This window comes from Scatophagus argus, chromosome 23 (genome assembly GCF_020382885.2).
Source record: "Scatophagus argus isolate fScaArg1 chromosome 23, fScaArg1.pri, whole genome shotgun sequence".
In the NCBI taxonomy this organism is placed as follows: Eukaryota; Metazoa; Chordata; class Actinopteri; family Scatophagidae; genus Scatophagus; species Scatophagus argus.
Window position 1 is genome coordinate 9444977 of NC_058515.1, and position 23013 is coordinate 9467989.

At 40.3% G+C, this 23013-nt stretch overlaps 3 protein-coding genes across 5 annotated transcripts; 2 read left to right on the top strand and 1 right to left on the bottom strand.

The window, feature by feature from the left end:
- Positions 1 to 2907: 2907 nt before the first annotated feature.
- On the bottom strand, positions 2908 to 7603 carry phf23b (PHD finger protein 23b). The gene is made up of 5 exons (XM_046380405.1): positions 7030 to 7603; positions 5705 to 5736; positions 5502 to 5594; positions 4782 to 5397; positions 2908 to 4673 (listed from the first exon to the last, which is right to left on the bottom strand). Exons 1-5 carry the CDS (start codon positions 7055 to 7057, stop codon positions 4480 to 4482), a joined length of 963 nt encoding a protein of 320 aa, XP_046236361.1. The 5' UTR covers positions 7058 to 7603; the 3' UTR covers positions 2908 to 4479.
- Positions 6501 to 10306, top strand: elp5 (elongator acetyltransferase complex subunit 5). Of its 2 annotated transcripts, none has more exons than XM_046380408.1 (8): positions 6501 to 6762; positions 8181 to 8241; positions 8368 to 8448; positions 8810 to 9021; positions 9322 to 9497; positions 9591 to 9686; positions 9779 to 9879; positions 9993 to 10306. In XM_046380408.1, exons 1-8 carry the CDS (start codon positions 6750 to 6752, stop codon positions 10099 to 10101), a joined length of 849 nt encoding a protein of 282 aa, XP_046236364.1. In that variant the 5' UTR covers positions 6501 to 6749; the 3' UTR covers positions 10102 to 10306. The 2 variants fall into 2 exon arrangements, with proteins under 2 accessions (XP_046236364.1, XP_046236362.1); XM_046380406.1 differs by lacking the exon at positions 6501 to 6762 and adding an exon at positions 7754 to 8077.
- A 748-nt stretch (positions 10307 to 11054) lies between these two features.
- Positions 11055 to 20255, top strand: LOC124054428 (CTD nuclear envelope phosphatase 1A). Of its 2 annotated transcripts, XM_046380410.1 has the most exons (9): positions 11055 to 11447; positions 11564 to 11813; positions 14817 to 14883; positions 16430 to 16548; positions 16654 to 16725; positions 17000 to 17116; positions 17246 to 17357; positions 17920 to 18004; positions 18967 to 20255. In XM_046380410.1, exons 2-9 carry the CDS (start codon positions 11709 to 11711, stop codon positions 19025 to 19027), a joined length of 738 nt encoding a protein of 245 aa, XP_046236366.1. In that variant the 5' UTR covers positions 11055 to 11447; positions 11564 to 11708; the 3' UTR covers positions 19028 to 20255. The 2 variants fall into 2 exon arrangements, with proteins under 2 accessions (XP_046236366.1, XP_046236365.1); XM_046380409.1 differs by having other exon boundaries at positions 11055 to 11813.
- Positions 20256 to 23013: the final 2758 nt, after the last annotated feature.

The following is a 23013-nucleotide window of genomic DNA, read 5'->3' on the forward strand; positions in this document are numbered from 1 at the left end:
CTGATCAACTTTTCCAGATTACCACACACACACTGGGGTCCTGATAACATCTCCGATTTCTATGTCTCTGTGCTTGTCTTTGGGTCTACACACAATGACTTAGTGCAGATGTGAATATTGGATTCACTGAATCATTCATTAACTTATCAGTTAACTGTACAGCTTTATCATTTATGCTATTTATGACCTGAAAATGAGAAAAACATTGCTTGCTTTTCTTGGTTTCATTTTTTTCATGGCTGTCAAGTCGTTTAAACATGTCTGCCAGCTCTGATAAACATTTCACAGATTAATTAGTAAATTAAAAATGCATTTTTCCAAGATTACAACAAACCAAATCCAAACTTTTATGATAAATGAGATTGGGCAATGATTAAATATCAGTAACAGCAGCAGAATAAGGCAGCTCATTGAACCACGGTGATTAAAAATGGCACAGAAAGGTTTGTGAAGGATTTTACAGAGAGGTTGTGATTACCTCCGAGTGCTGGGAGAAGCTAAGACTTTCAGAACTCAATAACAGACAAACAGCAACTTTTAGCATTATCCAGCTGAATGATTTTAAACAAAACAGGTTATTGGGGTTTTGTTTCACATATTTGAAGGTTTTGACACAACACACAAAACACAAATCTAATGATTTTATAGGTAATTTTGCAATATGAACGTAGTGCATAATTTAAAAAGTGTCTGTCAAGCAGTTTCTCTTGTTAAAGGAAATGAAAATTGTGCTAATGTATTAACAATATTTGAACCTGTGCAGATAAAAATCTACTTATTTCAAGAATTTTGAGTACTAGCATCTTGAAAGAAATTCTGCAACTCGACTTTTAGAATTCAGTAATAAACAAAAATGGATACTTAAGCACTTTGCCAAAATTATCTTATCCAAACTGATTCAGTGAATAAAACAATCAATAAACTGAAATTAAAAACAAGCATTTGTGGTCGTTTCTGTTTTACAAGTGTCCAACTTGATACCTGATGCCTGGCAGTGAGTATTTTAGACATTTTACACACATTTACCATATCATAAATCTTACCATCAGTACCAGTAATAGAATTAAATATTAAAGATGTGTTTGCATGGTAACAAAAGCTAAAGATTCACCCCAACGCAAGCATCTAAACAGCAAACTACTCAGCAATGACCTTATCTGGCTCCCATCTTCCCTCATATCGCCTGCAGGGAAGAGGGTGTGGGGATGGGACGATGTGCATGTTGTCAGCACTTAAAATATCTTAAGAGTGGCTGCAGAGGACCGACTCTAATGAACTAATGATGACAATGCCAGGCGGCAGATGTAATTGGCATGTCTGAGGTCACAGTCTCTCTCTCAGACACACACACTCACTTAGCCTAAACAGCCCTCGATGCCGGTCCCATAATATAAACCCACCCTACATGCATGTCTACAAATACCGTCCACGCTGGTCATCAGCTCAGAAGACGCAGAGATTGCAGTCATAATCAGCTTTGAGGAGAGAAGTCCAAGGAGAAAACTGAAGATTAAAGGTAAAACTGGGATTTTTTTGGAAAATTCATTTGCTTGCGTGTTATTGTTACTGACTCTGGCTATCTCGCTCTGTTCAGATGCTTTGGTCCAGGTGTGTGCTACCTTCCCTGGCTCTTTACATGTTGCTGGAGCAAATATCTGCTGCTGTGTTGCCAAGCGGATTCAGGAACAAGCGGGTAGGCCTTTAGGGGCAAACTCTTCAAATCAAACACCTGGAAGCGTTTAATAGTTAGCAGTCTATTTTACAAACTGATTATCGTCCACAGGAAGTAAACTGGCTGGACCAAGAGCTCTTCCCCCTGCTTGATGCCTCAGACCAGAGAGACCTCTCTGTGGGCGATGCTGGGGAGACGGGCAGGGATGTGAACAGACGCCACTCTCACCCAGAGACCGTCCTCGCCCCAGCAGAGCCCCTTCCTGTCAAACGGCAGAATCAGAACCAGTTCCAGTACCGCCGTAACGAAAAGAGGTGAGGAAAACTTGTATCACGCATCTTGAATGGGTTTACGCCTGTGGTGACATTATGAAAGTAATGCATGAAGAAACTTTAGAAAATGTAACTTCTAATGAACAAATTGGGAGGACTGAAAATGTTACTAGCTCACAGTTTAAATAACTGTAATACATAAGTTTTTTTCCATTCAGTTACACATAACTAAGACTATTTCAGTCCCCGAACAGCACAGAAATGAGGGGTTTTGGACTGAGGATGTCTTTTGATGTGTCCTCAGGAGGAAGGTTGCTCCTCTGGACTCCATTGGCGGTTTTCAAATGTCCAGTTTTCGCCACCGACAGGTGAGTTCCAAGAGACGTACGTACCACATCAGAGGCTTTTACTGAGAGAAATTAACATCTGGACAAGTTGTCTGACACTGTATTCATTTTTACTGTGCATTTATTTTTTTATGCCTTTTATTTCCAAAACAAATTAGCCTCCATCACAACTAACAATTGCATGCCACTTACTTGATTTCCAGGTATCAACCTGCTTGACTTGTCTGTATGGTGTCACTAATAAAGTATAACAAAGGATTAGTATTGACAATTTCTTAACACTTGAGAATGAAAAACTGAGTATTTGTATGTTTGTGTTACAGGATGAACCCGACTTCCACTGGGAAGAATACAAGAAATAAAGAGCAACACCAACAACTGTTTTCTTCATTGCCGATCCATATTTGAACATTTCATATTTATTCTATATTATTTGACTCATTACCATACTAACAAGTGAGATACCTGTGTTCGACTCCCTCTAGTGGTAAAAGACAAACATGACAAACTCTGTTATGTGCCAAAGTCCTAATTAAATATAATGAAGCAACTGTTTTGGGTGTCTTATTTTTCTCCACGCAATTTCAATGCAAATTATTATAAATGCCACCTTACATTTGTTCCCAAAGACTTTTATTTTTCAAGCTACAATCAAAGAAAACAATATCAGACTGCAGAAAATATAGATTTTGCTTGGGTATTTTCTCTCTTCACTTTCACATATGTACAGTTGTTAAAGAACGGGATATGTACACAGAACTGATGCAGAGACAGAGAGAGAGAGAGAGAGAGAGAGAGAGAGAGAGTGCAACTGCTACTGGAGACTTACCAAGACACTCCCATCAACAAAAGAAAAAAAAAGCACATGGTAAAACCAAACAACATAAAGAAATGCCACAAACCTTTGCGGCATCAGCTTAGTTTCTGTACACTACAACTTTGTTCTCGATGTGAGACAACCTTACGTCCGTTCTCTGATGCGGGTCCATCTCTAATCCCGCTTCTGAGAAAGCTAAGAAATAAACAATTACATGAAAAAGGAAAAACATATATTTTACAACCTTTCTTAAACAAGCCTCAGAGCCACTCTGATATCGTAAAGCGCTGCTAAACCATTCGTCTTACAGCAACATCAGCCCCTCATGTCAGGTAAGTTCTTAACATGAAAAACAAACAAAAAAAAAAAAACCATGAAACAAAAACATCAAAAATGAACAGCTTTGAACGTAAATGTTGTTCATGATAAATGGCTATCAATGATTAATAAGCCAGACAGGGAGAAACATTAAGCGCTCAATCACAAATGTACACAGCGACATGCTAAGCACAGTCGTAGCTCATCATAACCCAAACACCACCCACAGGTGTGGTAGAAAAGGGTATTTGGGCTTATGTGTAAAAAGTGCACTGCCGAAAGAAGTGTGTGCAATTTGAAATGTAGCAATTTAGATGCAAAAGAAGTAAATGTTAACAGATTATAGGTATAGATCACTTATTCTAGAGGAGTTAGATCTCAACATTTTCTTTTTTAAGTTCAGTGATCATCACTGAGAACTGAAATTCAAAAATAAAAAAATTACAATAAAAAAAATCGCCAAAATACGATCAAAAATAAAAAGAGCTGCCTCTAAACAAATAAAAAGGAGCGACATTTTCCCATCTCTTAAGCCCTAAATTTTGTCAATGTGTAAAACCTGCATTAATTTAAAGTTGAGAGAAAATGGCTATGACTGAACTAAGTGAAAATGGTACTCCTTGACGCACTAAAGGAAGTTTTCACTGATTTGTCGATATCCTCAAGAAATAATTTACAAGTCAAAATGCACCTTCAGTGAATATGAGTGTGAAAATTTCTGTGCACATCACTAGCACAGTATACAACAGTAAAGCCAATTAATAAAGGAATTAATTAGTAACATAAATGATTCTCCACTGTCACCATTGTCTTCTGTCCAGTTCTTTGTAGTAGCCAAAGAAGAAAATTAAAAAAAACAAACAAAAAACAAAAACAAAATGAGGGATAAATAAGAATGGTTGCGATTGTCAAAAGAAACCCTACAAAGTGACAATACAATTCCAATCCAGGTGATAATTTAGGCTGTTTTGGCTGTAGGCATCAAAGAAAACAAGTGTCAGAGAACAGCAAAAGGGGGGTGGGTGTTCCATATCCCTCCCACCCTGTTCCACTCTAGGTGTCTTTTTTGTGACCTGACCGCCGCAAGTCCCTGCACTTGTGGCAGTAAAAGATGTCAGGAACGTTGGACTTCTTGATTTTCGCACATGACAAGTGCACCCATATGCTACACTGGTTGCACTCGATCATTGGCCGCCCTGCGAATGGCTTCCCACAGTAACAGGTGATCAAGTCCCATGAATCATCCCCTGTGTTGATAAAGATGGCAGCGTTAGAGGATATTAAAGTCATGAATTGCAGCATATTAAGCAATGGACAGAGCTTTGGTGTAGTAAGTTAGAAGCTTAACATCATACCTGACTCCACCATAATGTCTTCATCAGCAATCCAGGTCTCACCCTCACTGGAACTCATCTCTGCTTCCCTCATGGACTCGTCTGGCTGCATCTTCCCCAGGCCCTGCATGCTTGAGGGGGAGCCTCCGTGCACAGCCAGCTCCTCTCTGCTGGGTCGTACCTCTGTATGCGTATGCCGTGCCTCAGAGTCGGTCTCACTTTGGGCGGACGAACTTTTGAGCTTCTTCGCTTTTGGCTGTTTTGAGTTTTTGCTGCGTTTAATGCGGGCTCTTTTCTCGCCTTCACTACTGCCACTATCTGCCGCCGTCATGGCAGAACCCAGTGACAACTTTTTCAGTTTTTTGTCCTTCTTGCGCTCTGCCTTTGAGCTGGCCTGGCTCTCAAACAAGGAGTCTTTAAGGCGCATCTTGTCCAGCAGAGTGCTATCAGAGTGCATGCGGCGAATATTTTTGCCCTTATTTGCTCGAGCTTTGCGGACAAATGTATGGATAGTGTGGATGTCGGAGGTCCCATCTGCCCAAGCATTGCCTGTGGAGCTGCTGCCTCCACCACCTCCATCTGCTGACAACCCTGAACTGTGTGCAGAGCTGGAAGATGTTGGGGACCATGAACTTTCCTACAGGACAACAACAACAAAAGAAAAAGTTGCAGTTTCTTCACAACTTGAGCAAGGCTGACAACAACAGTCACTCATCCTCAGTGATATTCATGGCAGCTTACCTCTTTCGGACTGGGGATGTAGCCAGCATAAGCCAGGACAAAGCTACAGAACTTGTTGAAGTCCTCTACAGTCCTCTTTTTCCTCTCTGGGGCCTACAGAAAGCACAGCCTTTGTGTGAATAAAAAAGCAAATCGAATCCAAACAAGTTCAAACAGCAGAAAGCTACTGAATGAACTACTAAGTAACAGGACAAAGTACTCACCAGAGGTTCCGTTTTGCACGTCAACAGTGAATCTGGTGGAAGAAAAAAAATAAAACAGTTCTCTAAGTCACAAGTGAATCAGTCTTGATTCGCTTATCATATTCATACAAACAGCTAGTAGACAGAATTACCAAGCACACTGTTGCCTGGATGTAATGAGACATGTGGACTTACGGTAGCATTAGCCTGCTAACACGGCTCAATAACTTAATCAGGGATATTAGCCATGAGCAAGCTGAGCTTATTTAAGTGTCGTGTTCGTTTAGAAACGTTAAATTGACCGACAGAGTTTACCGATAACCATTTGAGTGGAAAATAAGCAAATCAGTCATCGGATGTTAACGCGAGTTGACTGCCAACAACGGCAACCGGTGTCATTTGGTTATTGTCTGAACTTCACACAAAGTTTGGATATCTCGACATCAGTCAATAATAACTTAATTTATTTAATATCGATGTTTGAACAAATAGTTTAGTCCGTAAAAGTGCAGCTAACAACGCTCACTTTGTAGGCTGCGGGGCTATAACTTGTCATTCTTTAACGTTATTGTCTAAACGCTCTGTGCTAATGTTAGCTGACATTTAGAAAAGATAACACAACACGTTATTCCTTTTGCAGTGATGACGGCAAGTGTGAGTTTCTTACTTTCCGTTGCATCTAACGAGTTACCTTTGCACTCGCCACTGCTAACGGCTGATTTTGATTCTTATGCGAGTTAATGTTACAAATAAGCCACTCGGTTAGCTAGCCAATCACGCTAGCGTTTCTGAAATGGAAGTGGGAGGCTCATCACCCAAGATAGCTTGGTGTTAAAAAGGTCTAACATTTAATCGGCCGTGTTGTCAGTACTGGAGTTCAAGCTCATGTGAAAAATAGTGTTATTCGTGGCTGACAAGTGAGCTAATTTAACATAACACTTGGAAGTTATAGGGTGTGTTCAGTCTGTTGGTAGGGGGAACGTTAGCTATCCAGCTATTAGCTATTAACGTTAAGCTAGATCGGCGCGTTAACCAACAAGCAAGCTAACTTAATTGTGCAATAACTATGTTAACATTGGGTAAGTTAAATTAACTGCAATAAAACAATGAATATACTAACTTCAACACAACTTTCATGGTATTTTAACTACAGAACATAAGTTGGCCGCTAGCAAGACGTGTTGTTAATACATACGCAACCAAACGTAACATTAGCGTTAGACATAACTTAGGTTAGCCATCTTAATGTCCGCAAAACTCGGCCGACAGATTACACCAGTTAACAGATAAACACCACACGGGAGTCGTTTGCTTGATGGCTCGCCACTGTTACATATGCAACATACCTTGGTGCTCAGACATTATGTCAAGCATTGTCGCCTCACCGACAAGGCCTCGATCCAAGAAACAGAAGCAGCAAGCGAGCTAGCCGGAGTAGCGGCCGTCGCGCCGTGCTTCCCCCCGGCGTGGCTGCACCTTATCGCCGGGCAACTTTAGCAACAGCAAACCGAGGACGGGGAACACCGAAGACACTGTTCCAAAAAACAATCCTCTCTGGGTCGTTGCTGTAGTATTTCCTCGCTGTCGATCCGTCACAACAGCTAACGTTAACGTACCAGGAGAAAACCGCCTCTGAACTGTCGCCACACTAACGTTATTAGCCCGATAAAATACTAATTCCTCTATTGCTTAACGTCCTACGCTTATAGCTCCATTTCTTCGTCACTTTTTTATATAACCATCGGTACTGAAAAGTGTCAGAATCGTAAAAAACTCTTTAGATTAACGCGAGTACTAATAAATGTGGGCTGGTTTCGAGAACTTCTCCGATGAAGTTTTTTCCCCTCTACACTGTATGCACACAAAACGTCTGGAGTTCTGACTTTATTCCGCACGGTCTTCTCCGTGCGCGGCAGAAACCTCTTGATGCTGCCTGCGCAATGTTTCCCGTGGGGTGTTCTGGGTAACGTAGTTTATCGTGCAGACATTCTCCACGGTGTAAGCATGTGTTGTAAATTTTCTTAAACTCCATTTCCCATATATGAGCCACAGCAAAGTGACTGGAACTGACGGGATATGAAGTTTTTGAATATGAACAGTCTAAACACGCTACCTAGCGAAACGTACTGAACTTAATTTGCCAAAAAAGGTTATTTTCTTTGAAATATAAGTTGCTACGACTTTCGGTGCTCGCCATTCTAAAATGTGAAAGATGTCGTTCTTCTGCCGTTGAATTACTGAATTTTGTTATTATGATATTCACGTTGAAATAGGTGATCAGAAGCATGCTAACTAGCTGAGGCTACAATTCTACAATTTACTAATATAACTTTAGCACCATGTTAACTGAATTATTGCAAAGTACTGATGCTGGAGGGTTTCTTATAATACAAGGTAAATGTTTTAAAGTCTGAACTTCTGCTAGCATCTGCTCTCAGAATGTGAAGCGAAGCAATAGCATTCAGTAAAGTCATGTAGCGTATACTTGCTTTGGCAGATTCTGCTCGTTATTCTGGTCGACACCTCCTCAAGAGCTTCATCAGTGCTGCATTGCACAGGTATTTAAAGAAATGTGTATGGTGATTGTTTGGTCATGTATGTGCCACCAGGTATTCACGTTTTAAGTTATATATTTACTGGAAAAAAAAAACATTTTTATAAACTAGCTTATGTTATGAATGTAGGGAGGAGACTGTTCATGTCCTTGGCTTTGAGGTCAGTGAAGAAGAGCTGAAAGATGGACTGAAAGGATCACCCATTCAGAGGTAACTTAACATTAGTGCTGAAGCAATTGGTCCATCAAAATACAGTTAATAACCCCCTGCTTTGAATTTGATTAATGGTTCATTTATCTGGCAAAATTCACTGGTACCAGATTTCCCAGTCTGAGCATTTATTGTTTTTATCTACATAAACTGAAGACATTTGAATTAACATGAATTGTTGAAACTTATAAAGTGTATTTTTATTATATTTTAAAGGCTAAATACTCAAATGAGCAACCAAAACAAAAAACAAAATCCATTACTACTGGATAATGAATTTGCTGCAGCACTTTTTTATTAGGCAGAGTTTATTTAACCTTTAAACAAGCAGACCACTAATTATCTGTTTTTGTCACTTCAGACTACACTTTCACAATGCTTATACAGACCCGCTTGGTTGGACTGATAACCCAGTATTCACAGTTCACCAGTTCCATCTGGAGGAACTTACACATCTAGTGAAGCAAACATCCCATTCCAAACCAGCTACCTTTGTGATTGACTCTCTTTCATGGATTCTGAGACACCTCAGTCCTCCTGCTGTCTGCAAGATCCTACAACAATTCAGAAAAGGTGATAAATAATGAAATTATTTTTGTAATGTCTGTGTGTCTGCAGGATGTTATAAATGTTTTGCAGTGTAATTGAGTGAAAGAAGGACTGACATTCAGGCTGTAAGAATCATTGTGATTTTTTTTTTACCTTTAATTTTCTTTAAAGAGAAATCACACATTAAAAACGAATATTTATTAAAAGCTGTATCATCATATTGTCAGACAAATTATCCTGGCTGACTTATTTTAGAGTTCAGTGGAGCTTGAAAACCATGCACTGAGTTCACCATTTGAGGTTCTGTGTTTGTGTTTTCATTAGGGGGAGCTGTGAGAGCTATTATCGGTCTGCTCCATGCAGATATGCATCAGAGGGGTACTGCAGGAAGTGTATGCCACCTGGCTACCTCTGTCGTCACTGTAGCACCTGGGATGAAGGGAGATGAAGCAGTGGCAAAGATAACAAAGCGCTCAAAATCGGGGAAAGTTGTGCAAGATGTAAGCAGTATTTCTATTGGAATGACTATTTTTCTTGCTATGTTGTTGAAAATTAATATGGTAACTTTTTTCTTTTTTTGTGTGTGTTCCTAGGAGGAGATTTTCAGCATCAAAGAGGATCTTACAGTCACGGTACAGAGCAGGCAGAGGCAGCTTGGACCCAAACAGACTGAACCTGAGGAACAGGAGGTGCAATATAATACATGCTTAATACGGTCACACCACATAAGATAGAGCTCAGAAAGAACAGGAGTGAAAGTGACATCCTTGTTTTTCTATAGATGGACCCAACAGCCAACTTGACTTTCAACCTCCGACTATCTGATACAGAGAGGGAGGCCAAGGAGAAGCTTGCTCTTCCCTTTGTCTTCAGCAAGGAGAAGTGAGAAATTTTTTGTGTTTTCAAACCTTTTTTTCACTGATAAAATTCTATGTTTTATTCCTAGTTTTTTGTTTTTACAAACAACCTAAAACACTGTGCTGTCTGTTTTACAGGAAAACAGCTCTGCTCCACTCAGGGCCAGGTTCAGGACGAATTCTATATGAGCCCGACGCCAATGACGACTATGACCAGGAGGACCCTGACGATGATCTTGATGTGTAGGGTTAGGACATAAAATCCACTGAAGGCATGGAAGATACATGTTTTGTATCCTTCTTGCCATTGAAGACTCTGAGTTGTTTTCAGTAGTGAAGATTTAAAGTTTTTATCACCAAGATTTTTATCTCATGGAAATTTGAAGATATAAAATAATGTACAGTGTTTTTGTAAAAAAAACTGTTATGTTTATTAAATGATTTTATGCAAAGGTTTTCTCCAAATATTTTTTATTTACACCACACTTTGCTTCTTGCACTGAAGAGTCTCTTTACATAATGATTTATTGCAGTGTTGTTTTACTTTATATATTTATATATATATTTGTATATAATATATACTTTATATATTTGTAAGTGATACATGTGAATTCATGTGATTCATTTATATGATTATAGTTTTTACATAATCTGTCTAGCGAATTTTGTTGACAAAATTGGATTTCTTCATGGGTATCCAGGGAAACCATTTCCTATTACAAGTAACATCTCTAAATCATAATGCTATTTTCATGGCAGCATCAGAGGAAATTATTCATTAGTTTCCCAGTAGTTTGAAGTAATTAATTAGTTGGAATAAACTTGTGCATTACCCAAGAGTTGGCAAAGCCATATATCAACTGCTGCCCCTACCAAATCTTATAATACACGGTATACAGGGACTATAAAAATATTCCCCCACGCCCAGTGAAATTTTCATATTGTATTGTTTTACTACTTCGAATCACGGTAATACAAATCAAACCACTGTCAAAACGAGAGCAAAACTTTATGCAACCACACACATACACGTCTTACCGGAAATCATGATCGAGTTAAACTGCACTACAGCCATTAAGAGAGTGGCTGAAAACTTAAAGACAAAGTAAAACTGCTAAAAAATTATAAAATTTAACAGACATCTACTGGGTTCAACACCTCTGCTCGTCCATGTCTGTTTATTTTCTTTCCACGTGGACGTGCTGCGCGCAACCACAGGATTCCTCGCGGAAGTGACGGCAACGCGGCGATGGCGGCTCGCAGTTTCATTCCGGATTTCAACTGGACTACAAACTGATTTTAACTGGGCCGGTTAGACTTTGTGGAACTTTTGTGAAGCTGTCTTTCTTTGGACGGCGCAGAGTGAAGTCGCGTTGAACCGGTGCTTGACAACGAGCGTCCCCACAGATTTTTGGGGGTATTTTTGTCCTGGGTTCAAGGTGGTCACCCTGTCGAGCTAGCGGTAGCTTGTTGGCTACTAGCTAACCTTAGTTGGTACACTGCTAGCTCCGGAGCTAGCTTGTCAACGAGCTGCGTGCTAAGGTCCATAGAGCAGCAGTCGTCGTGGAGCAGCTTTTTTTCCACCACGTCCACGTTTGTCTTTCATATTTACAATGAAAATATATTCTGTTTAACGTTAGTTGAGCCACAAGTGTGCAGAGCGAGGTACTCACACGTTTGCTTGGCCTCTTGTTTATTTGAATTGCTAGTTTGGCGGCTGTGGCTAAAGACGGATTTTCACTATCACTAGCAAGCAAGTTCCCTCAGTAATTGTCTCATCAACTTTGAGCAAAAGCGTGATATCAACCGAGAATTGAAGTTGACTTGCTGTGGGGTCTTTGCGTGCTCATCAACATGCTGAAGACCCGCCAATGTTTACTTGGTATCCGCACTTTTCTCGGCGTAACGTCGAGAATATGGGGCTTCATCATGTACATCCTCAGGAAGCACCTACGAACGGTGAGAATGGGTTTGAAATATATGTGGTAGTTAAGCCTGTTGTGTTTCTGTGACAAGTAAGCAAAAATCTCTACGTTACCGTGGTTCCCATGTGCATAAACATTATTTTTCAGATCACGTCCACCTTCAGCTGGCTCTTAGAGAGCTGTGTTTCTCGCCTGTGCTGTACTTGCTATGTGCGTCCTTTCATGCTGGTTTCATCAAATAATCTGTAAATTATGTTAATGTGTGAGAACAAATCCATCTGTGTGTCGTGGTCCCAATTGCCTTCTTAGGTTCTGCAAGTGTCTGTCAGATGTATTGCTCCATCTTCCAGCTTAAAGAGTGGTTGGAGTATTTAAAACTACATTTTAAAGGATATATTTAAAAACTGCAAACATGCAACAGTAGATGTATATAAAATGCCACTCAGGATCTAATGAATGAGAAAATAATGAAAACTTTTTCCAAGGTGAAGTCTTGGTTGCAGTTCATTTTGCTTGACCAACAGCCTGAGACCAAAGGGTATTCAAGGATATTCATTTTACAAAGAACATCCTTGAAGACAGCACATGCTCACATTTACAAAGCTAAAACCATAAACTGTTTGGTATTTTGTTATTGATAAATTACTTCAACAATTACTCAATCATCAGCACTGTTGCTGATCAAATTTGGGTTTGTCAACCAAAAGACTGTTTCAGCTCTTAAATAATGCATCTAAGTGTCTGTTTTTGTGTGAATGAATGGCTCATTCAGCTCCTGTGCAAAGGCGAAAACCTCCCACATCCTAACACTAAATTTGAGGAGCAGGCTGCACAAGCTGCAGGTCACCTTTGATTAGAAATAGATTAGGAGCTTAGAAATGCCTCCACAATAAACATGGCATTTAACGTGACAGAAGCCACCTGCTTGTAACTTAGACACTCACACACACAGGTGTTGTCAAGTCGTTAATAGACATGCATGTGTGGTGTAATATGAGTGGACTTCGACTGTAGCTCCATATCAAGCCAACAAAGCTTTTAGGAGTGCCTTGTGTGTTGTAATCATCTTGCTGTTCGAGTTTTGTCTGTAGTTAATTGTGTGGCAGCAACACTTACAGGTTGTCAACAGGCCCTGAGAATGAGTAGTCCAGTCCATGTTATGGCTGAAGTGAGAGGGATTATGTCAGCACAGAGAGCGTACTGTTCTCTCTCTCTCTATCCCTCCCTCTGTTTCTCTCATTTTCACTCGCAGTTTAGCGCAGTTGTTTACTCTCTGCGATTCACTGGAACAATGTCATGATCCAGTGGCTGCTTATTTAGCAGTGTAACATAGGGGACCCTATAGGTGGAAGTCAGGCAAACCGTGACAGGTAATTTGATGAAAAGGATGTTAAGACATAAACCACTCGATACAATTAAAGCAAGGGTATTATTATAGATGTCCACTGCCCCAGTTTGTTAACACAACGATAAACCCTTTTGTAAATCCATTTATTCCCTTGACAGCTTCATCTGTTGTCTGTGAGTAAGGTAGGGCTCATGGTGTTTCCGTTGGAGAAGACCACAATGCGCAAAGCGACCTGGTTCAAAAACATGGATCAATAAAGGCTCTATTGGATTATGAATATTATGACCAGGACATAATCCAACACATGCTGCGCTGCGTCAACAGATGATGAGATGATTGTTTATTAATCTTACTGACGATCTTGCACAGTGGTTCTGGCTGTCATGCATGGCACTAGCGCTGAAACAAGTTGCTGTCTAACGCAAAACTCCTAACATGATTAGTTGATTGATCGATTAGTCAAGCAACATGAAATTGATCTGCAACAATTTTGACCATCAGTCAGGTCATCAGTGTAATTTCTTTAATCATAGAAGGCTCTAAATGATCTGGTTTCAGCTTTTCAGATGTGAAAGTCTTCTGGTCCTCTGTCATGTTAAAATGAATACCTTTGGTTTTCGTTCCATAGGTAGGTCAAAGCAAACAATCTCAGTATGCCAACTTGAGCACTGGAGCCAAATCATTAATCAACATTATCATTAACAAATTGATCTGTAATGAAAACAAATAGTTGTAGCCAGAGTTTATGGTTTATTTAAAGTCATTTCCGTAATACAATTGCCAGTATTCTACAGCTACATTAATAACTAACTGCTTTTTTCCATTACTTATTAAAAACTGTTGGTCAGGTTTAGAAAGAACAGTAATTGAAATGTCAGTTGTAGCCCTAGTCTGTAGCTAAGGACTCTGGAGTCTGAGTTTGCATGCCTGGGGTCCAGATGGACGCTCTTGGAGGTGTAGAAAGCTGAGTCGAGGGTGAGGTCCCCCTGTGGTGCCCAGCAGCCGCTGGCACCAATAGGCTTCCCCCAAGCGTTCTCTGCCAGGCAGCAGTGGGAGGGGACGCAGAGGGAGGCCCCATGCAAAGCTTAGGTACGAAGGAGCGCCAGCTCAATCTAAAGTCACCCTGCAAGTCTCTCTTTCTGGATGTGCCCTGTGCTCGGCTGACACCCACAGACAGCTGGGGGGGATAAAAATAGCCCTGTGAAGAAAAGTGCAGAGCCTCCGGGCAAGAGCAGCACTGGAGAGGATCCTCTCTGTTGTCACTGACCAGAGCAGAGCAAGGAAGTTAGAGAGTGGCCACAGCTGAGCACATTTCAGTATTGTGTCCTCTTCAGTTCTCTAATAAAGAGCCAATTTTCCAACAGTGTGTTGTCTAAAGGCTTAAATATAAGTTTGGGGATTTAAAGACTTAAAAGTGTTTAAGACCTTCATGCAGATATTAGCGTTGATCTAATTCATCCTTAGCTCCGATAAGCATCAACTATGATACTTTTTTTCTAATTGAATTATGGATTGCATTGTAAGTGAAGATGAGCATTTCTAGAGTGCAATAGGAAAATGAAGATAAAATATGTCTTTGGTGTAATTAACTCATTATGGTCTAATGTATTGTTTATAGCTTTTTGTTTTAACGCTGTCCTGATCTGTTAAGGATTGTCTGACTGCTTTGTTTCTTTTGTTCATATGCAGATAATCCAGTATCAGACGGTGCGATACGACACTTTGCCTCTGTCACCTATCTCCAGAAACAGACTCAGTAAGTACATGATTGTTTTCATTGTGCAACTTTTCAGTCAAATTTTCAGGAGCCTCTCTTGTGTGAGACTGTCAAGAATTGTAAACATAGTTGTAAAAATTCTGGAAAATACTGCTCTTTTACTGAGACGCTGCAATCATAACACATTTGTAATGTTTAAATTTCCTGGAAACATTCCATGCCTCAGAGTTAATGAGCATCATCAGTATTTCTCGATAGACAACAGAACTTATATAGTATGAGGAAACTCAGACAAGCTTTCAACAGGTGCAACCTGTCACACCTTTATTAAAGTCCATCAGACTGCTGCATGCAAACCAGAGTTAGACAGTATTTTGTTTCTCCTATTGTGTCTTTAAAGCCTAATGTGCTACATTGGTTGCAAATACAGACACACTCCAAAACTGCAGCTAATCAATAACTGCTGCTGGAAAATACCAAGAATGGTAGTACGTTAAAAAGAAAATAATACTTGACATTATAATTTACACTGCACATCAAATTTGTACTAATAAATAGGTGGCTTGGAGTCTATAGCGTTCAACAAGAACTGTGACCAGAATGCTAAAATTAAGATGGCCTAATTTGGTTCTAGACAGCAAACCACTGCATTAGGTAGACAGTCATTGTCTCAAAAGAAGCATTTGAGTAAAACAGTGAATTATGGTGGCAGCCAGTAAATGTCACAATTCACCAAACATGGTGACATGGTTTCCTGCCCTGACTCTTTTAACAGTGACGAGACATGTTTGTGGTGTGGAAGTGGAGGGGAAATGCTAAATGTTAACAGTAGCACGTAGATTAACGTGGACTGCTATGTGTGCGTACTCTGAACGGGTTTCCTTTCTGCTCGTAGAGAGCTCATTCACACTCTTGACTTAGAGGAAGGATGGCATATCGGTTCCCTTTGACTCGTCTCTCATTCAATCGCAGTGACCTCAGCTGGAGGTTCAGGTCCAGTCTCCAGTGAATGAGTGATTCCTTTACATTCAAGGCTGCTGGTATTGACAACACTGTGGACAGAATTAAATTAAGTAACGGCAGTCTTCAAACTTGTGTGTCACATTGCTCTCTTATACCTAACAGAAGGTCAACAGAAAAGGCTTTTAGGAGGAGACAACTGCATACAGCCCAAACAAGTTGTATTCAAGTGCAGCCTTCTCTTGATTGCTGCATGTTGGAGTGCTTATTCTGAGTGTTATTTTGCCACTATCTGGAATAGTCCAGTATGACCAAAGCCCATTATGTCCACTTAGTCAAGCTTTCATCAGATCATACAGCAGCAGTTTAGTGGCATAGTAATATTGTGTGATTTCATTTGTAACCTCATTCCCCCAGTAAAATGAGGCAAACACAGTTGTGATGAAGTAAAAATGTAATTCAAAGTGGTTATGTTGGCTTACTTTCAAGAACACAATGAAACGACTCTGAGGTCAGCCAGTTCAACACCGTCCAACACAGAGTAACATTGAAAGCATATACTGTCTTTTATTTATACAGAACAAAGGGTCACAAGTGTCTAATATTTTATGCTAAACTCTAAAAGATGCAGTAAAAAGGAAGATTCTGGTTCTGGACTTGGATGAGACGCTGATTCACTCTCACCATGACGGGGTCCTCAGACCCACAGTGAGACCTGGAACGCCGCCAGACTTCATCCTCAAAGTACGAGCATTCAGACACTCTCACGTTCATGTTTTTGCACTTATGCATTCAAGCTAAACTGTCTGCCCACATGAACACAGTTGTTCTGTTTCTCCTTCTGTGCAGGTCGTCATTGACAAGCACCCAGTCAGATTCTTCGTACATAAAAGGCCACACGTTGACTTCTTTTTAGAAGTGGTGAGTGTCAGGCTGTGATCGGTGTCGCTGCTTGTATGTTTGAATCCCAGATTAACATGGAAGGGAACAGTAAAGCACACGGTGAACTCGAAACATCATTACTCAGGTCATCTTTTATCCGATCTGTCATCTTTGCCATTGCACTCCATTGTGCTGCTCTCTCACACCATCCAATGTCATAAATCTATATTTGTTTTGGATAATAATCCTTCGTGACTTACTGTAACTTGTGTACTTATACTATTATGTGTTCTATACTTGTGTGTTTACACAGGTGAGCCAGTGGTATGAGCTGGTGGTTTTCACAGCCAGTATGGAGATCTACGGCTCAGCAGTGGCAGACAAGCTGGACAACAACAGGAACATCCTGAAACGCAGATACTACAGACAGGTACTGCTCCAGCCTGTAATTTAAACTCTGTGTACTGAAGCGGATACTCCTTCGGCTCTTCAGTTTTTTCACTTCCTCTGCTTTCTGGTGGTGTTAGTGACTTTTGCATTTTTGTTTCTTTTATCACAGCATTGTACATTGGATCTAGGTAGTTATATTAAAGACCTGTCTGTAGTACACGATGACCTGTCCAGTATTGTCATCCTGGACAACTCGCCTGGTGCTTATCGTAGCCATCCAGGTAAGACTCAAAGCCTCACCTGCTTTATATCAGTCTGACTCATTCTTTCTCTCTCTTGTCCTAAAGGAAAATCCTATCCAAGAACAATACTAGCTAGAAAAAAAATTATACATTTATAGGATGTACTTTGCCACACAAATGTGTCAAGATATGTGTTAAACAGATGAACTATTATAATATAATTGGCATCCTTTGTTCATTTATGATTTGGTGATTATTAGTCAAATGGTCGGGGTGAAAAGGTAAAAAAAATGTAACCATATTCAGATTAGTAACGTTGTTGCATATTCAGCTGCTTGTGTTCTATGTACTTCCACCTTTCACACACAAAAAAAAAAATCAAAGGAGACATCATCTTACAAACATCAGCCTTGGGATGAGGCAGGAATAGAACATATAACTAAGTGGCTTATTCTCACCACAAGGCTTGCATTGTAAGTGCTTGTAACAGTGCATTAAATCTGCAACTCCTCCAACAATTGGTGGTCTCTTTTAACAGAGCAGCATAAAATCACAACCATGTTGATTTCTCTGACGCAACTGACTGTTTTCTGCCCTCCAGACAATGCAATACCCATCAAGTCCTGGTTCAGCGACCCTAGTGACACAGCACTTCTTAACTTGCTGCCTATGCTGGATGCACTAAGGTAAAAGGCATAATGTTGGCGTGAGAGCACATAGACGGTGCAAATGCTTAAACTCTTGTCTGTCTGTCTGTCTGTCTGTCTTCAAATGAGCATGTGGTAATTTCAAAGCTGCAGTTTAATGGCTGAATCTGCTGTATGTGGTTTTAGTGGTTTAAATATATCGATAAAGCTATTAACAAAACTTGTTGCTTTGAGTATTGTCATATCATTAAAGCAGCACATTAGCAAAGCAGCTTCAGTTGTGTCAGTTCTGAGTCTTGGAGCCTCATTTAAAATGTAGAAGGAAAATATAGTTGAAGCATAAAAATATGCTTTGGCTCATGTTAGTGTGCATGTTGTGAGTGAAGCGTTAAGTTGTTATTCGACCTACGTAGACAGCTGTATTGATTAAAATAGGAGCATGAGGCAGATGACTGAAGGACGCTTCATAATATGTTGTAACACTCACTAATACTACGACACGGGTTTAATTCGTTAATGAACAAATATATCAAAGTCAATAATTTGCAGGTATTGAGGGAATCAAGTGGTGTTAACATGCTTAGGGAATCAGCAGCCGAGCAGTAGGAGTGCATTTATCAGTCTTGTTGTCACTGTGAGGTTGCCAGGTTTGGTTTCATTGTACCTATACAGAGACCAAAATTAAAAAAAACATGTTGTGTGGCAACCTGCACTGTAGTCTAAGATGGTACATCTTCTTTACAGCTGGACAGATTGATTCACTGTTGTGAAATCACAGTGCATAGCCAGTCTTCAAATCAGTTTTGTGCTTATAGACTAGACTAAGCAGAGGAGATACAATATGTTTATCATTAAGCTTCGCAGATGTTAGTGGGCATAATTTTTCACGTTGGAAAGAGCCAAACTTCTTGTTCAACTCATTTTATGTTGAACATTTCCTTTAATTACTTCAATAGTGAAATGTCAAGCAGTTAAATTTCCTCTCTCCCTCCCCTACCTAGGTTCACTGCTGATGTCCGCTCCGTCCTCAGTCGAAACCTCCACCAGCATCGGCTCTGGTGATTGGCTGAATCGAGAGGGGGAGCAGCTTGTTGAGCAGCCTCTTCCTCTCTGCCAGCTTCCATCCTGCTCTCCGTTCCCACAGAGACCACCCACCGGCCCTCTCTGAGCCTCTCAGACCTGTCCTGAGGAGATGAGGGTTGGGGTGACCGCCTAACATGGGATGAACAGTATGGGATCACCAGAACCCATAAACTACTAAGGAGGGGAGGGGGAGCCACCTTTTTTTTTTTTCCTTGATTCTTTATTTGTATTTTTTTTTTTTTTCCAAAACAAAACGGAGCCTCTCTGCCTTATCGCTCCTGATACTGACTATGTGCGTATGAACGTGAGCTTGTGTACGTGAGTCGGAGTATGCTTGCTGAGTTCCTTAGTCCCTTTTTAAACTTTTTTGACAATTGGGAGGGGAGGGGGGTTTGAGGATCAGCAAAGCAACAAAGACAGCTTTACATTAGTTTCCTCTTCTCCATCATCACCAGACATTGCACTTAAGCAGGCAACTCATCGTTTTACTGTCTTAACCTCACCGAGCAACTGAGAAGGGGAAAGTAGAAAACCACCCCTTTTTAGGTCAACTTCACAGCCCAGCGATGATTCATTAATCCGAGGTACGTTTTTTTTTTTTTTTCCCCCCTCTGAACAAGAATGGATCGACTTAAACTTGCAGTTGATGGACTTTTGCTTGCAACAAACCATCCACAGGTGTTCTCCTGGACAAATAGCCGAGCAGCCTGATATTCTTTATTTTCCCCCAGCCATAATCATCAGTCTTTCCCCAAAAGCTCCTCATGGGACTCATTGATAAAGACGACTGAAAACTTGTGAGAGGAACAACAAAATAATGGCCTGTTAACGATATGTGGACTGCCTTGCCGCCTTTCCATATTTGTTTCTCTATTATATGATAATATGACATCTGCATACCATGACATTTTGCTCTCCCCCTTTGTCATTTGATGCCATCCTGATTTCATCTAATAGGAATTGCACTTAATTTTTCCTCCTTCTGTTTTTGTTGCAGTTGGTTTTGTATTTGATTCAAATTTGCAACCTTCCCAGAACGTTTCAGTTTTTACCTGCCCCGCTTTCTGTATGGGTTCAACTAATAGACCCTCCGTCTTTAAATGCCTTCTGAACAATGTCAGTCTTGTCAAGGCTCTCAGCGGCTTCTTATTGGCTCTGTCTCCAGGTCTGTGTTACTAATAAAACACTTGTCAGTATCGACCAGTTACTACCCGGCTTGTTTTCTTGCCATTCGTTCTACAGTCTTAATATATCACTTTGGACCTTGTCAGTATGCCACGTTTTATCGATTAGTCGATCCAAAGAAAATTAGCTACGAACTAATTTGATAAGCTTTTCAGTCATTTTTCAAGCAAACATTCGCTGGTTCCGCCTTCTTAAATGTGAGGATTGGATGCTTTTATTTGCTATTTGTGATGTTAAATGAAGAGCCTTTGGGTTGTGAACTATTGGTTGGATAGAAGAAGCAATTTCAAGATTTTGGGTTGTGGGAAATTGTGATGACAGTTGTTTCAGCAGACCAAATAATTAATTGTGAAAGTAATTATTATTGGCAACCTGACCACTAACGACCTTTGCTGGGTTGAGAAAGAGCTGAAATGGAGTCACAGTGTCTGTCGGAGGCAATTCATTTTGTTTTTCTAATAATCTGCTGCCATCGTGTGGTGTGACAGGAAACTGCACTGGTCCATCCAGTATTCCTAACCTGCAGAAAAAAACACTCATCAACATCAAACTATAAATGAAACTTTTTTGTCTTTCTTAACCTGCCAATTTCTTTGTTCATCTTTGAAGCGTTAGATGGTTTCCTTCAGTTTATTCTTCCCACTGCAGATGTAGGCAGCTGTACTATAAGGGGACAGGGTATACTTAACAGCAAAAATTACTGTTGTTTCCCCACACCTCTACCTCCTCCTGATTATGGTTTGAAAGTAAAACTGAAAACTTGAAATGGCAAAAGTGCTGTTATTGTTTAACTTTGCTCCTTTAAACCAGCCACAATATTAAATTTCATTTCATCTGAGGTATTTGACAACACTTCATGGGAATGAGGACTTCCAGGAAAGAGTCTTCTTTCTCTTTTTTTTTTTCTTTCTCCTCTTACATGTTCCTTTGCAACCGTTGGCTGTTACTCTGCAAGCAAGAACAACGTAATCTCCTCTGATCAAGCATATTGCTTGGTGTCAATCACATGTCCTACACATGACATAAAGCAAGAATGCTTACTGTATGAAGCAATGACAAATGTATTCAGAGAAGTATAAAACAAATGCAACACCTTTAATAAAGATGAATATAAATAACAATATAAATCTCCAAGATCTCAATCCAGAAATGAGAAGGAGCTGGTGTGGCTGAGATGGGAAGTCAGGCGGGTTGTCAGCTCTGATGAGGCAGGACTGAGTACACCTTGTGGGAGAGTTGGTTGTTGATCACATAATGGCTTGAGGTGGAGAGGGTAGGCGTTACTGTGGATTTGTCACTGATGATGAAGAGCTTTTGTGGGAGAAAATATTTGTCAGGGACTAACAATAGTCTAAGGAGGACATGCTACGCAGACCCAAGTGCTCCTGTGTTACAATGAGAAGAGGAGGGAGTAAAGGAAATTGGAGTCTGAAAAACTAACATTTGCCATTTGTGATGTACGTCCCTCATAAGATCCACAATAAGCCTGAGAAGTAAGACTTGAGGATTTATTGTAAAGCTTGTACATCCATGTATCCATCTGTACATCAATAAAACCCACAATCTTTTCAAAGTCCATGACATGGAAGAGATAAGATGAGCCTGTACACATGTTCAGAACTGTGCTGTGTTCAAAAGGATATAAATTCATCAGACTGGGTAAAAAAAACAAAAAACTAGCACTTATAATTTATATTTATCCTTTTGGTTTGAGGAGAACGTGTAGTTCTCATTCAGAAATATTTCCATTGCTATCACCTTAAACCACCATGAGTCTATGAAGCAAGAGGAGCGTTGTAGATGTAGAGTAGATGTCACATGGGCAAGTGGAGTGACTCACTGAGCTGTGGATCACTTGTGCAATAGACAGGTTAACCACTTTTCCCATGAGAGTTTCAGCAAATGAAACACGAACAGCAAACTGACTGCAAGACCTGATTCACCTAATACACGCACTATACAATATGTCAGATAAAACATTAATTTTATTTTCAGTTGTACATTTTTTTGTAATGTCTTAAGTGCTTAAGTGCTTGCAAGTTCCCAAAACTAGTATGATGGTAAAACTGAAACCAGTATTTGCCATCAATACACACCATTAAAACAATATAAAAAGTCACAGTTGGGGAGTCCATCCCTCCAGTTAATTACATGTTGTGTGTTGTATTGTGTGATAAGAAAGTGAATTAGTCGACAGTCAGCTGAGAAAAATAGACAATTATCCCAGCATTTAAGGGGGCTCCTGAATGTTCCAGTGTAGGTCCATCAGCTGCTTTTATTCCCCAAAAGACCCCAACCAGGATAATCTGCCCATGAGAAAGGGTACAGAATTACATCTATGGGGTGCAGAACAGCACTACTAAAGCTGAAAGCGATTCTTGCTCAATGACTCTAAAACAGGGTTGGTTTGCCCCCCTTTATTTTTCAGTAAAGCGAGTTCACGGGTTGAATAATGATCTCAAATATTATTGATCCGATGTGGCAACGGTGGGAATTGGGAAACTTCACGCAGCCATTATTAACTACTGTTCTGGATTAATGAGTGAATACACGATAAATTACAGTGTTTCCTATATTGTTGAGGACACGATAGATGACATTCGGTCCACATTTAGCACACCGATAACCCACACAGCCAGAATGCTCCCTTTCTCGTGTTTTTCTATTTCCTCACACTAGCTGCTAACTGCTGGGCCTCGGTCATATGACAAGGACAGCTGCCTCTTCACTTCCCCCGGCCCAACGTCTCTACGCGCAGCGGTTGATCAAAATAAAGTAGT